Here is a 17,612-nt window from a genome sequence, read left to right as displayed (position 1 = left end):
TAACATGAACTTGTTTGCATTCTAGGTTACTTCATAAAGCGATACCTTCTTGTGGCAACAAAGCGGAGAATCATATGAACCGGCTGACGGTCCTACTCTCCGGCTTTCCTCATTACGCGGTACATGGCTTTTATTAGATCGCGTAATAAGATCATTTCTTCAAAGTACAACCTAAACCAATAAAATTTTAAGAAGATATATATCTCTCTTTTCTCTTCTTCCGTTTTACTTGGTGTTTTTTCTCCTTCTAAGAACAGAAGAAATTTGTTTATACGTAATTGTTACGGTGTTTACTTATAACCATCCGGTTGTTTCACATTCTGCACCGCAAATTGGTCTACATAAAAAAAGAAAAGATTAAATTTCATATCATATCAAGAGATGTAAACTATATTATTATTATTATTATTATTATTATATTATTTTTCATATCGAGTCGGGTTCTCAATCATAAAATGACAACATATTGTATAGACTGTAAAGACTTTTTTCGAGAAAATTTTGTGATGAATTATTTGAAACCGGAGTTTAAAGTAGACTTCATCATTTTCGAGGATTCTGTTCTTTTTTGTCGAAAGCCCGCCAAAGAGTAGCGTGCGTACAGCTGCCCCCCCCTCCAAAAGAGGGGGCGGCTGTACACAGGCTAGCCAAAGAGCCAAAGAGCAAAGATCGTCATGTCTGTTTCCTGTCCGTAATTCCTGAAGAACTTTTCATGATAGATTTCCTATAAAGAAATGGATATCGGAATAACAATTGGTTTGGCTGCAACGAATTTCTTCAGTCAGAAAGAAAAAAATTCATTATGGATTCCTCTAATAACAGCGAAGGGTCGGCTGAGCTATTTGAAAAGAAATTAATTAACCAACTTACGTAACCACTTCCGCAAAGAAACGTGACGAAATTCTGAACTCGTGTGCCGCCCTCAGTCACGGCTTTGAGCATGTGGTCGCCATTTTTTCCTAGATTGCATAATATGCAACCAGTGTTCATTTTTTCCGCCTTAAACTGTTCTTTTTCTGCGTAAGTCTTGTTTTTACCCCTTACAGTTTGCCAAACAGACAAGCCGTCTTCGTTAGATTTCATTCTAGTCGACGACAAAATACAGCAAGCAAGTAAGGTAAAACCTCTTCTTTCATCTCCCTGGTCTCAACTTTTGCTGCACGACAGCTTGCGTAAAACATCTCAGAAATGTACCCCCCACCCCCTCCCCCTGCTCTTATAAAATATTCTTGCTCCCTTCGCGTGACTCACGCCAGGATACACGGAGGCTTGCACCATTACGTCTCGAGTTCGATGCACACGTTGATTACTTATAAAAAACTTTTCAAGCAAAATTCGTTAATTTATCTCGGCTCATGTATCCATGGAACTGAATAAAAAGTTCACAGCATAGATTAGTTGGCACATTAAAAGTAAGATGCTGATTGCTTTAGAAACTAGGACATTTCACAACGTCATTTTAATAAGTTCTGTGTAGAGGTGGAAACTCTATGAGGGCCGAAACAATAATAGCGCCATTGTTCTGCGGAATTTAAATCACAACAACATGCAAAAGTTTATTTTACAAGCTGACACGTATTTCCTCGTCACTACATCCTGTAATGCTGGTACATCACGCTGTAATGATGGTAGCGAGGGAGATGTAATGACATCTGCATTACCCGGATGAATTCTTTGCTTGTGGCTTAGCAGAGTTGTCTTTGTCAATGCTATTTGATTAGGATTGCAAGACCAAAGATAACTCTTTCCTTCAAAATTTCATTCGTCTCTCTCTTCTGATGATATAAGAATGCATGATGTTATTAACTCTAGGAAATTATTGTTCAAACCCTTCAACTGAAACGGAAACAATAAGAAACACTGCAGGTCACATCGATAAAAAGGTCATTATCACAGTTATTATGACGATTTAAAATCTATAACTTATGTTGCAGTTCTTTAGTTAGCACCAGAATCCACTCAGTCTCTTCCAGTTTAAAATCGACGAATATGGAGTCTAAACCATCCAAGAACCTACACCTTTTAATGTTTGGTCTTTCATTCAATTTAATCCTGACTTTAGGATCACTTGGATTCACGTGCTATTCATTGCATCGATTAGACTCACGTCTAACAGCGGTTGAACAGAATTTTTTGCCCCCAAAATCTCTTCATCAGCTTCTCAGTCGCGTGCTTGTTGAACCAACATCAGCAGAGCTACATCCAGTTGGATCACAAAGGAAAGAAGCTGTCCGTGATAAAAGAGCTGCTGATGAGACATCCCGGTGCCGCAAATGTAGAAGGGAATGTCTTAACTTGAGAGGCAATCAAAGTGTAAGTTTTATATTCACGTTTTAATTATGCGAATGATGGTAGAATTTTTAATGGTTTATGTATATAAATTCATCTTTAAACGATAAAGAATAAAATAAATCAATGCATCAGATATAAAGAAAGTTAAAGGAAAAAATATAATGCAATAGTGACGAATATACTACTTCGTTCTTTCTTGACACTTCTGTTTCCGCGAGAAACTAATCTTCTCCAAACTACTTCCTCGATGTAAAGTATTCTCTCTTGTTTTGGCGCACTCGAATGTCTGTGAACCGCTTTAGGCGTAGGCTCGGCCAGCCGCTGTTCGGGAACCGGAGCCCGCGATCCTCTCCGAAGCGTCTCTTCTCGGGGAGGAACGAAAAAGACAGGACTCGAGAGAGCGGCGGAAATCGCGCCTACTCTAAGCGATGCAATTTCAAATCGAATCATGCTTTCATGGGAATTTGTCTTTTTTTTTCCAATTTTTTCCAATTGCCCCACTCGGTTAATATAGATTTTTTTGCACCAGTTTGCATGACATTTGCATCTGCTGTGTATACGAAGTAAATGTACGAGTTGTCTATTTTCTCTCTGGCTGGTGCTTAAAAGCAAATTTTCTGGATGTACCAAGCTTAATGGTTGAATATAGGTGAATAATTCAAACCTGCATCTAAAAGTGCGTATATTTATTTAATTTCTTCAACAGAATTTGACAGAAGAACATAGCCCGCGAAAAATAATATGTGTGGATGGTAGGTTAAACTGATTATCTTCTGTTAACATTTTTTCGAGTCGCCTCCCCCTCTCTCTCTCTCTCTCTCTCTCTCTCTCTCTCTCTCTCTCTCTCTCTTTCTCTCCTTTAGTTTACCTAGATTCAATCCTGTAATTTCTTATTTGTAATCCTTTAGCGCAACGGGCAGTTTGAGAGGTTAGATAAAAGATAACAACCAAGTACGGGCTTTGTTACCGCTCTGTCGAGAATGTCTTCGAATGAATGAATGAATAAATGTCTTTTTGAATTTCATCAGGTCGTAAAGTACCACCAGGTCCACCTGGTCCTCCTGGATTACCCGGTGCCCAAGGTGCTCGTGGCTCACCAGGAAAGTCTGGTCCTAGAGGGCCGGAAGGACCGCGGGGCCCTCCTGGAAAAAACGGGAAGAGGGGAAGAAAGGGAACAAAGGGCGTAGCTGGTCCGCAAGGAAAGCGGGGCACTAGAGGACCACCAGGAACACGGGGACCACCAGGACCACCGGGATCATCAAAATCACCGGTAAACCCTGGTAAATCGTCGCAAAACGTCACACATTTTAGCAGAGGAGGTCTCTTGGGTAATGACTAGTTTCTCTGTGACGATGGATTTTAAATGAGCTTGCAATTGATAAATGACAATTGGTAATTGTTAGACTTACATGACTTTTCAATTTTCTTATTATTTCGTATTTTTTTGCTTGATTTTTGACATGTGTTCGTTTCTTTATCATGTACTGTATATGATTATGACATTTGCTTGCAAAGACGCTGTCAAGTTGAAGTTAATCGTATAGACCACTTTCATAAATGGCTGCCGGATTAATAAACTTTTGTTTAAATTTAAATTAGCCCTTCTGGCCTCGCTTGAGATAATGTATTCTTTTGAATTTTGTACTGGAGAACGAGGTCAGAAGGGCTAATTCAAATTTAAACAAAAGAATATTAATCCGGTAGCCATTTATGAAAGGGGTCTTTACTCGATAAATTACAAGCCAGCGCTTGGAACGTCTATTGTCTCTGCATGTAGTGAATGGAACTAGAGCTATAGCAGTTGGCTACTGATAAAAGTAGAAGAGTGGCGATCACTTATTGCTCTCAGTCTCTAATTCTTAAAATCTGAGACAAACATACCTATTTAGTCTCAAAACGGATTGCAAAATGAATGCTATAGTGATAGCAAATGCAGTCTCTAAATTGTAAATGAATGCCGCAATGAAAGCAAATTCTGTTTTTGATTTCAGAAGTACCACACTTCATCACAAATCCTCCGCCTTTTTTGACAATCAAGGAGAAACAAAATGTGAGATTACCTTGCCGAGCGAAAGGGTTTCCCCCGCCAGTAGTTACATGGAATATGAATGGGCACCCGATAAAAGGCGTCGGAAGGCAATTTAAGGAAAGCAACTTGGAAATAGAAGAAATTGTGTTCGAGGAACATGGGACTTACACCTGTACAGCGGAGAATTTGTTAGGCAGAACTGAGTTATCAGTCAATGTCACCGTGGAAGGTATTATAGGCACAATCTTTTTGCTACCCCATACAATATTTCAATTCATTAAAAACTGGATCATTGGATAATGCAATTGAAGACGTTTTATTGGCTTAGCCATTATGGTATATGAGCCACTATACCATAATCTACAAATATGGTAAGCGTACGCCTCAGCTTAAAATTAAAGGGGAGGTAAAAAAATTAATAAAATTTAACAATTTAATTTAACGTTTTTTAATAAAACAATTACTCCACTCGCGCTTGTTGGATGTGAGATGATTGTAGCCAATTCGGCGCTACGCGTCTCGTTGGCTATCTATCATCTCATATCCAACGCGCACTCTTGTAATAATTGTTAAATATGTACTTACGGCTTTTAGAGCTTTAGTGAAGCTGTAATAACCTCGCGAAAAGGGTTTACTTGCCTTACCTGTGTGGTGCACCTCTAAGTTTTGCTTTTTTGTCCATCTTATAGGTCTTTTATGACCCGATTTCTTTTTCGAATTTGTTTTGCAGTTCCAACCAGGTTTAAAGCGAGGCCGAAGAAATCTGTCACGGCTTATAAAACATGGGACACAATTATCAAATGTGACATATTTGGCTTTCCTTCTCCTGAAATCATATGGACAAGATCCCTCAAGCAACTTCCCGTCAACAGGCATGTTATTGACGACAACCGGCTAATAATTAAGAACACAACAGAAAACGATGACGGTGCTTATGTGTGTCAAGGAACCAATAAGTTGGGGAATGTCATAGCTGTTACATGGGTCTTTGTTAAAGATGTAGGTAAGTTGGCAAACGTCACTGACGAGCATGACAGAAATGAATAAAGGCTGATAGTTTCGAAAGAAACTGTTTGGGGCTGCGTCGGTGGGAGTAATGAAATAATTTGGAGATATCAACAAAGTTGAAATGGTAAATTGGCCACTGTAACGATTACAAAAGCTGACGTTTCGTGCGTTAGCCCTTCTTCGGAGCGAATAGAGGAATTGTGGGTTGTGTGTGCGTGCTTTCTTGTTTTTCTCGTTGCCATGTTCTCACCAATAACGTAGCTCCATCTTCTGCCTTTAAAAGCACACACAACCCACAATTCCTCTATTCGCTCCGACTAAGGGCTAACGCTCGAAACGTCAGCTTTTGTAATCGTTACGGTGGCCAATTTACCATTTCAACTTTGTCGATATATCCAAATTATAACAGAAATGACCTATCGATGACCAAGAAAAGAAGTAAGAGGAAAAAACGATGTTAAAATTAAAACTACCACTACCACCGCCACGACAAAAACGACCTCAATGACAATGATTTAAGGTGGCTCGTACTAGTTTCCTCGCGCGGGGGACAGATAACTCTTGCGTCACTCGCGGGAGAAACGTGCGAAAGAAGCGCGAGATTAAAAGACGAAAATTTAAAACAAAGATAGCGGCGCAAGGAATTTTTTCTACTTATGTGAGAAGTTTACCTAAGAGCTTGTATTTGATGTGTTGAGCGGCCACTGTAAATGCAGGAGATAGAAACTAAGATAAAGAAGACGATTTTTGGAGAAATAAAGGTTGCTACACTTCACATTTCAAAGAAATATTCAGCCGATATGAAATCTTGCGACGGCGAAAAAAGAAGAACTCAAGTGAAGGATAATCTACCTGAAGTGGAAGAAGACTTTGAAACTTAAAGGAAAATAATATGATGTAGCCAGAAGTCGTGTGTAGGATTTTTAAGATGAGCCCGGGAGGCTGTCTTTGACAGCTGTTTAATGATATTCTTAGCAGTAAACGTCTGTAAACATCAGATCGTAGGCGCGCGCGCGAGCACACGCAATTGTCAGCGGTAGCTATAACATATCATGAGCAAATGTCGATCTTATAGAATCCAGATTTTTAAATGCGCGAGAACGCGCGTGGAAATTGGTAAACTCACGAAAGCTATTGCATAAAAACAAGTCTGGTGACCCCTTCTTTTTATTGTTCCAATATGATAATAACGTCGAAAGGAATCATCAGAAAAAAAACTAGAAAATTATGCGGAAGGAAATTTGCGATGTCTGAAAATTGCCTTTTTTCTAGATTATCTGAAATTCCGCTCCGTATAATTTTTTAAAAATCTTTGTGCATTTTCCTTTTCAAGTGCCAAAAGCAACCACTGAAAAAAATCATGGGGTCACCGGGTTAGTTTTCGAATCATTTAAGCCACAAGCTAAAAAATGCGTCTGAATAAGCCCATGAAAGCGTTGCCATGGAAACTGCTAGTGACGAAATGACACCTATTTTTGGATAACAAATGATTATATAATTCAACCCCGTAAAAGCGTTCAACTGGCCTTGGTCAGTCTTTCTGTTGTATTCTTTCAAAGTTACAAACCATCAAAAAGATGAAAACCGGTACGAGCCACCTTAAATAACAACTTGTTTCTAGGCACTCAAACGGTTTTTACGTTTTCTTTTAGTGAATCCCTGCATTGTATCCAGTTCTCCCAGTGAAATTCGTGTTCAGAATGTTGGCGATACGAGCTACCTTAAATGAAAACTTGTTTCTAGGCACTCAAACGGTTTTTACGTTTTCTTTTAGTGAATCCCTACATTGTATCCAGTTCTCCCAGTGAAATTCGTGTTCAGAATGTTGGCGATACTGTGAAGTTAAACTGCTCCGCTAGTGGTGCGCCGCTACCTCGAGTTAAGTGGCTCAAAGGTGGAAAACGTGTCAATTCTACATCAGTGTTCAATGAACAAAATCTGATCACGAGTGAACTTGTTTTCCGTGGTTTCCAGCCAAATGATGTTGCGATTTACAAGTGTATATTCTATAATGAAAAGAATGCGACGGCGGAAGCCAGCACAAGTTTGGGTAAGTGAACTGTATTTACTGTGCAAGAGCGATTTGCAGTCCGAGTTTCACTAGTCAGTGACTCTCATAACTCCTTCATAGCGTTGTCTTCATGTGCAAAGAAATTTAACAACGTTAAATTGTATTTCAATGTCCTGGTGCGGTGAATGTACCCTAAATAGGTAAATGCATTAGTATCATGTCATTTGTTTAACTTTAAGCCTTCGTCAACTGTGGTCATCCTGGAACCCCATCAAACGGTCAGATACTTGGCAAACATTACTGGACAGGTCAATCCGTGTCGTTCATTTGTGATCCACAATATCAATTGATTGGTTCGGCTACTAGAATGTGTTTACCTTCTGGCAGTTGGAGTGGAATACAGCCTTCATGTAAGGATGAGTGGTATTTAATAGTGTAAAGAAGCGACATGCGATTTTGAAGGTCGATACGCTAATACTGCATGAGTCAGTATGAACGCGGGGATTTTTTGTAGTTGAGTCTCGGAAAGCTTCGCAAACTTTTTCAAAAGTATTCCGTTTGCAAACCTCGTTTCACTCCATAATGGGCTAAGCCAAAAAGTCCGGATGTAAAACTATACCAAAATTTCCGGAAATATAATGAAAACCTGTAGAGGTCTTTACATTTCTCTTTATTTAAGAATATGGAAGATCTTTATGGGGTCCAATTTTTAAAATTTTGTTTTTTTTATATCAATGTAAGCATTATCAATTTAAGTATAGTTTCCCAGAAAACATCTGGGGGAAATACTGAAATATACGCGAGTTATTTACAAAAAAACGTATTTTGAAACTGAATTCTTTGGCCCGCCAAAGTGTCAATAACAATATATAAAATGTCAACACAAATGATCTCCGAAGGGTTTCTAGCGGCAAAACAAAATACTTGCTGCTGACCGGGATAAGGGTCTGTAAGTAGCGTTGACTTGTTTTGCAATGATTTTGGGTGGATAAAGCGGAAACGGAACTCGGCAAATCGTTTTACTTCCCTTTGCCTTTTTGTTTTGGGCTTTTCTTTACTTTTTCCTTCTTTTCTGTATGGAACAATTGTCTTGAAGCTCTAGTTATCTGTGTAGATATATGTACACGTGCCACTTTTGAATTTCTTAGGCAGCAGGGTCTGTCCTCATCCACCACGCTTGAAACACGGCTTTTCTACTGGGCAGCAGTTTTGGGAAGGGAAACGCGTTTTATTTATTTGCAAACCTGGATATCGGCTCTCCGGACCATCAGAGATTTTTTGCACTGAACATGGAACCTGGACAGGAACCCAGCCTAGATGTAAAGGTAGCATAAACTATTTATTGAGTTTGCTAGTCATTTCAAGTACCAGATCGAAGAACAATAAAATCAAAAAAAGTATTTAACAAATAAATACACAACTTTCTTAGTATGACTCACGAAGTTCATTCTTACTAAGATTATTTCTTTACTTTATTGTTTTTTCATAACAAAGTTCGGATATAATACGCGCTGTTATTGATTGAAAGAGCATGCTCCATCAGAGCGCAAAACACGTACCTGAGCCAAAGCTGTCACGCCATCTGCCAATTGATACTATATCCAACCATTTCCCAACTTCTCTCTAGCTTTTTTTTGTTAATTGAAAGTGGAATTTCGGAACAAGCGAACCGGCAGGTGGCTACAGAAAAAGGGGTGGCAAATGGTCCTTCAAAAACTCTAGGTCTCGCAAAATTTTGGTCGAATTTCGTTGGTCACGCAGTCTCGTTTTTTCAGCGGTTATGTGCGTCTTGCAGTCTCGTTTTTTATACGAAAGTGTCTCGGAGTCTCTATTTTTTGCAAGGCTAAGGATCTGGAAGTCTCGATTCGTTTGTTGGTTTTTTTTTTTTTATGACCACTTCTCGTCACTTGATATTGAATTTCATTAAAACAACTTTCAATTCCGAGAAAAAGCCAATCCGAACTTCTCCTAAATTCTCTGAATTCAATAAAAAGCTAGGAACTTACCGCAACGTCCTTTTGGACTTCTCTTTTTTCTTTGATTTCTTTATCTTTCCTTCGGCTCTAATTTTCTCTCTATCTTCTGATAAAAACATGAAATTAAATTGAAATAGGCAAACAAGTAAGAAAATACTATGCTTAATGGACCCTTAATCAAATACTTAGTTTGAATTAACTTTGTTTTCCAGAAAAATTAATCTTCAGTTTTGAATATTAACTTTCATTTCCTGTATACGTAGCTGGTGGTTTTGATTTCCCCGCTTTCGAGGCGATCGCCGGAAAGCGGTCGAGTGTATGGTAGTTTTAATATTTCGACCTATTTTGCCAACTTTTGCCATCTTGGGCAAACAATCCCAGGTAAAACCACCATCAGTGCGACTTGCGGCCTAGATCTTTCATAGCTAGCTATAGTAGCTTACAGCTGTAGGACCGCGGGACTTGACTGGCCAAGCGTGGCGTGGTTGTTTTCGCGAGGCCGGGATTGAAGTTTTACTGGTAGACTAACAGCGAATTGTCGGCGCATTCATAAATACGAACATTTATAGAGTACTTTCGTGATTCGTGCTTTCGCTTCCGATGAGAAGAAGAAGACCTTATGCCCATTTCGGTTTCCTCCATTGTTTTGAACGCTTCCACCTCAACTGAGTTCAAACACAGCCGCGCGTTCTTTCTGACGACTTCCACACAACTTGACTTGTAAGTGACAGCGCGTCCGTCAAAAAAATCAAAGGGAAACGGCCAAGGGCAACCTCCTGACCGGAAATTAGGTCATGGCCAGGAAAAAAAATAGAATTTATTGACTGTTGACTGTTTTCAGATCCGATGTTTGGTACAAGGGTTTACAACAAAAGGATCCTTTGTGAGACTTTTGTACAAGCTCATTCTAGCTCATTCTCATAGCTCTCAACCAAATCTGGGGCTCGCAATTTAAGAGTCTGAACGTCTCGCGCTCGCACTCAAAACCCTTTGAAGTCTCGGTCTCGCAATCTAAAAAGTCAAAATGTCTCTACACCCTAACAAAAATACAAACCTTCCCCGTTCGGCAGACCGATAGTGTCAGGGTGTGATGGCCCTACAGAAAAACTATCATCATTTGTCGGCAGACTCCTTCAGCCGATAGCACAAAAACAAAAGAGGGTCTGGATGGGGGGGGGGGGTGGGGGGGGTACGAATGTCAGTTGTCAGTTAAAATTTCGGCCATTTATCAGTTGTGAGTTAAATTTTCGGCCATTTGTCAGTTGTCAGTTAAAAGACTGTTAATTATTAACTTGGCAAGTTAATTATTACTTTCCGACCCTTTAATTTTCGCTGAAAAGCACATATAGCGTACACTCGAAAATTTAATCGAAAACTGATACAATAAGAACTGCTTTTTCTTAGTACTGGAATGAAATAAGCTCTTTAAAATAACTTTCAGTCATTGTATAAGTCAGTTACGACTCCTCTGAACACAAACTCCCGTTTTCCCGTGCGATCATCAGAAAGAAAACAAACTTGTGAAAAGTCCCCTAGCATAATATATTGGATTTATGTTTTGTTTTACAAAGCTTCCATTGCAGTTCACTCCGATGAAATGATTGGAAAGGAACGTTCTTTTGTCTACTTTTCAACTAGGTTATTAGAGAAAGCATAACTTAGAAACCCAGGCGAAAATGGGTGCGAACAGGCCGCCCAGATCTAGAAACCGTAATTGGGGTAATATCTTCATCCTCTTGGTCAGAAACGGTCGTTTTCTGAGTCCGTGTCATATTCTTCTGCATGTGTTCGCACCGTCAGCAGCTAACACTTCGATGATACCGTCGTCAACAAATGTGATATCTGTCACATTCCCACCTTTCGAAGTAGCTTTAACAGCTCCTTTGTCGCCGCTGAACCGTACTGACTGATCTCCAGAGTTGAAATCGTTACCTAGTCCCGCCAACAAGTCCACTTTGGTAGAATCTTATTGCTCCGTGTAGACGGCCGGTGGTAAAGCCCCTGCCCTGCTCTTGGTAATTTCCTCCTGAACTGTCCTTTGCCTCAAGGGACGATATTTCTCCACAAATTTTTTAATAGCACTTTCAATCTCGGGGTCGATCTCTACTTAAGGAAGAGGTCGCATAAAGTTTACATTTGCAAACTCCGGGCTGGTCTGAGGGACAAGATAGTAGGATTTTTCATGAATATTTGGCTGCCCTTTTCGTTACTCTCTTCAACGACTCCTTAGTAATTAATCCAAAGTCTTGGGAATACTGTAATGCGGCAAAGGCCGGTCTCATAATTAAAATGTGAAACTGCATGTAGATTCTCCACAACTGTCGTGAGTAATGTGCTCAATTCAATATCTTGGAGATAATCGTTGTTAATTGAAGCTATGCTGTTGTGCAGGCGGTGCATTCCTTCTTCGAGAAGTTTAAGTGAGACTTGAGTTTTATGAGACACATAAGATTTTACTTTAGCAATTAGGAAATAGACTTTATATACTTTTACTTTAGTTTTAAGTTTATTTACTTTAATTAACTTTAATTTTGAATTTCCTCTCATTTTGTTAAGTGCCTAGATCTATCACTGGATATTATTATTATTATTATTATTATTATTATTATTAACTTTTTCACAGTCACTTTAGCTATATCATTATAATCTACATAAAGCATAATTTACATGAATTCAAGAATGAGAAAGTTCTGACGGAGCTTATAAGTCGACATCTAATGGGCGTTTTATGATAAAGAGTAGGCTATTAACTGATAAATCTACCAATACCAATTACCAAAACTCTCCAATATATACTGTTTAATTCGCTTCCTGTTCCAGCCAGCATGGTCGGAAGCTCCAAATTCCATTGCTCGTCCGTAGTTAGCGCAAAATTATATCGCTTTTTCTGCCTGATTTCGGAGCCATGTGATAAAGATTCACGTCAAAATCTCTGAGGCCATGTTTACTAGACAAGTCCTTTAGACCAAGAAATGAAGTAGGGTGTGCTTTTTCAGCGCCAGTGGGGTTTGAACATCTTTGATAGGAATGCGGCTTCTGTGACGCTCAAATGTCGTTTCCGACTCAATTCGGTAAAAGCTTACAACAGCTCTTAAAATACGGCCATCGCGTAAGTTGACGATCAAGTTGGGTATCAAAGACCATATAACTGATATGTGACACATGACCTTGATGTGGAGGGCACATGGGGTAATTATTAACGAAATAGGACACTCCGGCGTATTCCTACTGATATGTAATGGAAAATGTACTTTCATTAAACACAATAAATCAACTGTCCTTATTTTACATCCAGTTTTTAGGATACTAAGGGCGATCCGTACAAATGTCAGTTGTCAGTTAGTTTTTCAGCGATTTGTCAGTTGTCAGTTAAAATTTTGGCCATTTGTCAGTTGTCAGTTAACCACATCCAGACTCTCACAAAAGTCGTATCTTAGGGATACTACAGACTTCGTCAATTTCATAGAAAATACGAAAGTCCCGGAGAACGTAATACTTGTTTCAATGGACGTTACGAGCTTACATACATGGTACAGCCATGGGCACGAAAATGGCAGTCGCCCTTTCTAATATTTTCATGAACAAGGTAGAGACAGAAATCCTTGACAAAAGCCTTTTCAAACCGCTTGTTTGGAAACGTTACATAGACGACATCTTCTCGCTATGGAGTACAAACAAAGCAACAACAGAACGTTTGATTGCAAAAGCAAACAATCATCATCCAACAATAAAATTTACGGCTGAAATTTCCGATAAGGAAACAACATTCCTGGACACCTACATATAGAAAGGCGAACGATTCGAAAAAGACGCAATCCTTGATGTGCGTACTAATTTTAAACAAACTGAGAAATTTCAGTATACACACTATAGTTCCTGTCACCCACAAGGAATTAAAAAAGGCTTCATAAAAGGGGAGGCCCTTAGAATTCTCAGAACAAACTCCTCCCAAACAATATTCGAGGAGAAAATTGCAAATTTCAAAGCGCATTTGTTAAAGAGAGGCTACCCAGAGGACCTCATTAACACAACCCTCTCAGAGGTGAATTTCAAAAACAGGAAATTATCTCTTCAACAGAAACAGAAGACAAACCAACGAATCTTGCCTTTTGTTACACAATACCAACCATCAGTGCCAAACCTAAAGCAAATTCTCATGAGACGCTGGCATTTAATAGAAACATAACCACTACTGAGCGAACTATACAAAAATCCGCCTCTCGTATCTTACAAAAGAGGGCGGTCGCTCAAAGACATACCCGTGAGGGCCAAACTTTGAATAAGCTATTCTAAACACGCCCTGGGATACGTGTAGGCCTGTCAACCCCATTTTACATTGATTACTAGCGACCACACTATGAGTGAGTGTGTTGACATTTGAGAAAATAATTGAAAACAAAAAGAGACCCTCCACGAGAAACTGTAAGGTTCAAATTATTATTAAATTCTACGTTCTTTCGAGAAATAAAATGGCCACAAATACTTCATAAAACAAAATTCCAAGTATGCTTGCTACCACTAAAAGCTTGCCAAAGCAAAGCTGATTACTTAGAAAATTCACAGCAAAAGATGTCTTATTTTTCTTTTACAAACTGTAAAACCTTAAGCTCAGGTTCGTATTGAGTTTTATGGATACGGTAAGGTGTGTTTTTATTTTCTTTGCTTTATTTTGATAAGATCGTGTGAGTTCTGTTATTGAGTCTTGTTCTTTTCAATACAGTTTTAGTCAAAGACAATACTCAACTAAAACCGTCATCAATATAAATTAAAGATCATACTATAGAAAGAAATTTGCTGGTAATGCTTTCATTTTGCTTTGAAGGAAAAAAAGGGTCCTTGCCAACGGTACCAGGCCTCTCGTGTAGAGATATCCACGATAATGGGGATCTAGACTTTAGCGGCTTTTACTGGATTCGGCCTGCAGGATCTCTTGCTAGTTTCCAAGGATACTGTGACAAGACAGCGATTAGACGTAAGTTTACTAATTGATCCAATAAAGTCATCATAATTTTCAACTGCAGGGTAACAGAGACATTTTGGGGATTTTATTTGCTTTCGGTTTTGCAGATTTCCCTTGAGCTACAAAAAAAAAGTTCTTACAACGCAAAAATCATATTTATGCAAATATATATGATAATAGTTGTAAAAATTTACCCCAACAGTCGCATGAAATTCCAGGGATACAGGCAGGGAATAAGGGTAGGCATATTGTGTCCTTTGACGTCAGTTTCCATCCTTTGTGGGAGCCAGTTATTTTCGTCTAACATCTAGAACTTTTATCATAAATACTTGAAAAATACCGACCGTAAGTTTGATATCACGTGTATTGCATTTTGTGATTATTGCGTAACGGAACAGTACCAGCGAGAGTTAGTAACTTGTTTTTGGCCAATTAAAACTCATGTGCAATAAGAATCAATTTTTAACAGTTGTTTATTCAAATTTTCGCATTTTTATCAAAGACAGTAGGCTGCTGGGAAATTAATTTTTTTTTCATTTTGTCTCAGAATGGACCAGGGTAACTTTGCAATGGGTCAAGCAAACTTACGAAGGAGGAGTGACGCTGTCCTTCACTGAAGAAAATGGTGGGCTCGTTATTTCAGGCCAGGTGACGAGATGGGGGTGTGGTTCAGGTAAAAGTCCCGGGGCTCTGACTCTGATTAAAGGCTACTGGACTAAGATAAAGTACACACAAGAATTCCGTGGAAAAGCTTCCTGTTGGAGTATATTTGGAGATAACAGGTGAGTATACACATGTACTTTTCAATCGTTTCAGAACCAAAATATGTACTCGACATTTCCGTGAGCTTAAGATAAGCTGCAGGAGTCCAGAATTAGTTTGGGGCAAAGTGAAACTCGAGAGAAGTTGATTGTCTTTCTGAATTATAGGTATGGTAGAACTTCAATTGAAAACAAATCAACAGGTGTGCATTCCTTTGATCCATCTCAAGGAGATTACATCACAAATCAATACTTCATGGGTGGAAAATGTGAGTAATGTGTGTGTTATTATTATCTGCTCAGATAAGCCGCTATTCCATTGCCAATTTTTAGGCCTACCCGGCTTACTGTGAAATCGGGTGGTTGATGCTACCCGTTTAACATAAATAATGTTTCTTGTAACGTATAAGCGTTGTGAGCTTATTAAGATCCAGAGAAGCGTAAGACCTGGATATAGATACGGGATATTAATTTCTCATTCAGAAGTCCGCAATTGTTTGCCGAATTTTCTCTCTACGTTATTGCTTCGTAGTTGTCCAAAAAAGCCAAGAAAGGAAAGGAAAAAGATGAAAATGATTATCGCGACAATTACTGATCCAAGTCAAGTCAAGTCAATTTTTATTTAAACTTATACAGAATAATAATTAATGCAAATTGGTGTTTGAAATATAAGAAATCAAGAGATTGTGGAGAAAAAAATGAAATTTTCAATTGTAGGTACATTGTGTAGAGTTTAGGACACCTAAATAGTTCAAGGAACTGACCGAGTAGGTGACCCAAAACAAAGAATATCTTTAAAAGGAATATAGATTCAGAATATTTATTTTTTTGATAAAAAAGTATTACTTCATTTATTAAAATGGTGGTTAAAGATAATATAATCGTTATGTACAACGACAAGAAAATTAAAACAAACAAAAGTTAACAAAACCTAAAGTACTGTGAATTTTACGAAATCCAAAATTTCCTTAATTCAAGTACTTTAGAGGTAATTTCAAGTTTCTGAACTTTTGTTATACTTTAATCTTTTAGCCCACATCTTTGATGGTCAAACAACAAAGTGCAACAATTTAAACACAAACTTCTGGCGATACGATAATTCTGATGTACGCTATGCAACAGTAACTCTCAGAAGAGAACTGAATGCAGAAAATGCCGGGATTTTTACCGGCACATCCTGTGGCACACCAACATACAAGATCAAGGATATTTACGTATACTTTTAAAAACAGTGAACAATAATTAAATAGAGTGCTGCATGAAAGTAATTCAGAGCGATGTTAATTCTTTTGTTTTGAGTCAGTTATGTTTAGCAAGGTTTGCAAGATCAGGTATAACTACGTATACTTTTAAAAATAATGAACAATATATAAATGGAGTGCTGCATGAAAGTAACTCAAAGTCACAGTGATGTTTAATTCTTTTGTATCGAGTCAGTTATATTCAGCAAGTTTTGCAAGATCTGGTAGAATTAATTATCCTTTTAGAAACAGTAAACAATGAAATAGAGGACTGTTGCCTTGAAAGTAATTCAGAGTGATATTAATTCCTATCTAAATTCACGACTCATACACAAGAGTGGGTGTGCAGCTCGAACTAGGAGCTGCTAAGATTTTCCCTCCTCACCAGTGTTTTTTGGGGTTTTCCTGGTATTACAAGGGTAAGGTTAGATATTTTTGCTTCCGAGTCCTTCCCTTTGGCCTTTCTTCAGCCCCTCATATCTTTACTAAGATTTTTGGACCTCTCGTTGCCCACAGGAGGCAACAGGGGATTCATATTGTTGTGTATCTTGACGACGGGTTAGGGGAGGCTTCTTCATATCAGGCTGCCTCGGTTAGTAGCGCTAAAGTAAAGGGAGATTTAGTTCACTCTAGTTTTGTTCCAAATCCGGAGAAATCTCTTTGCGTCCCCACCCCTGTCATTGACTGGCTGGGATTCACTATTGATCTGTTTCAGGCCTTACTTTTTCACTCGTGATCTGCGCGCCTGCGCAAAAGCGAGTTGTAGATATGATGTGAAGAATGGCACTCGTTCGCTCACTCGATTGGTCGATTCCTGTAAACTTTTTTATCCGATTTTAGGCTTGTGAGTGCATTTGATAGTTTTTGGCAAGTAATAAACAATCGAGATGGCGACCTTTGTTGCTAAGAATAGTGGTGGGGTGAAAAAGAAAAGCCAATGATAATCTTAAAAGAGTTTAAAACTATGCGTTTTTCATCCGTGAATTAAAGTTTTCCCAACCTCCGAATACACTTTTGTCTCTCGCGGCGTATATTTCATTTATGGCGTCAATGCTTCTATTTTTGAATGTATATATGTAGGAAAATGATTATTTTGTCCGAAAAAGAAAAAACGAAAACAAAGAAAAGAAGTTAAGCGATAGGTGTGTATTAAGTTTTTACTCAAAAATGAAGATGAAAGATAAAAATCGCTAAATATTTTCGTATGTGTGCAAGTAGGCACGCGGGCCATATTTCAAAGGGAATATGCAAATTAGTCCGGAGCGAAGAGATTTCAAGTTTCATGGAATCTGTCAATAGGAAGCAAGACGAAAATGACCAAGAAATATTTTGGG

At 38.6% G+C, this 17,612-nt stretch overlaps 1 protein-coding gene and 1 pseudogene across 3 annotated transcripts; both read left to right on the top strand.

The window, feature by feature from the left end:
- The first annotated feature begins 1,606 nt into the window (after positions 1-1,606).
- LOC111329459 (uncharacterized) lies at positions 1,607-16,563 on the top strand. Of its 3 annotated transcripts, none has more exons than XM_088751138.1 (12): positions 1,607-2,313; positions 2,999-3,044; positions 3,321-3,572; positions 4,284-4,550; positions 5,052-5,324; positions 7,104-7,379; positions 7,580-7,750; positions 8,489-8,665; positions 14,139-14,288; positions 14,824-15,058; positions 15,206-15,306; positions 16,070-16,563. In XM_088751138.1, exons 1-12 carry the CDS (start codon positions 1,990-1,992, stop codon positions 16,261-16,263), a joined length of 2,466 nt encoding a protein of 821 aa, XP_088607264.1. In that variant the 5' UTR covers positions 1,607-1,989; the 3' UTR covers positions 16,264-16,563. The 3 variants fall into 3 exon arrangements, with proteins under 3 accessions (XP_088607264.1, XP_088607263.1, XP_088607262.1); XM_088751137.1 differs by having other exon boundaries at positions 3,321-3,620; positions 4,287-4,550; XM_088751136.1 differs by having other exon boundaries at positions 1,609-2,313; positions 3,321-3,620.
- On the top strand, positions 11,898-14,115 carry LOC148739344 (uncharacterized; annotated as a pseudogene).
- Positions 16,564-17,612: the final 1,049 nt, after the last annotated feature.

The sequence above is a fragment of the Stylophora pistillata genome, chromosome 2 (assembly GCF_964205215.1).
Source record: "Stylophora pistillata chromosome 2, jaStyPist1.2, whole genome shotgun sequence".
Taxonomy (NCBI): domain Eukaryota; kingdom Metazoa; phylum Cnidaria; class Anthozoa; order Scleractinia; family Pocilloporidae; genus Stylophora; species Stylophora pistillata.
The sequence above is the reverse complement of the archived record's forward strand: the minus strand, read 5'-3'. Positions and strand labels throughout refer to the sequence as shown.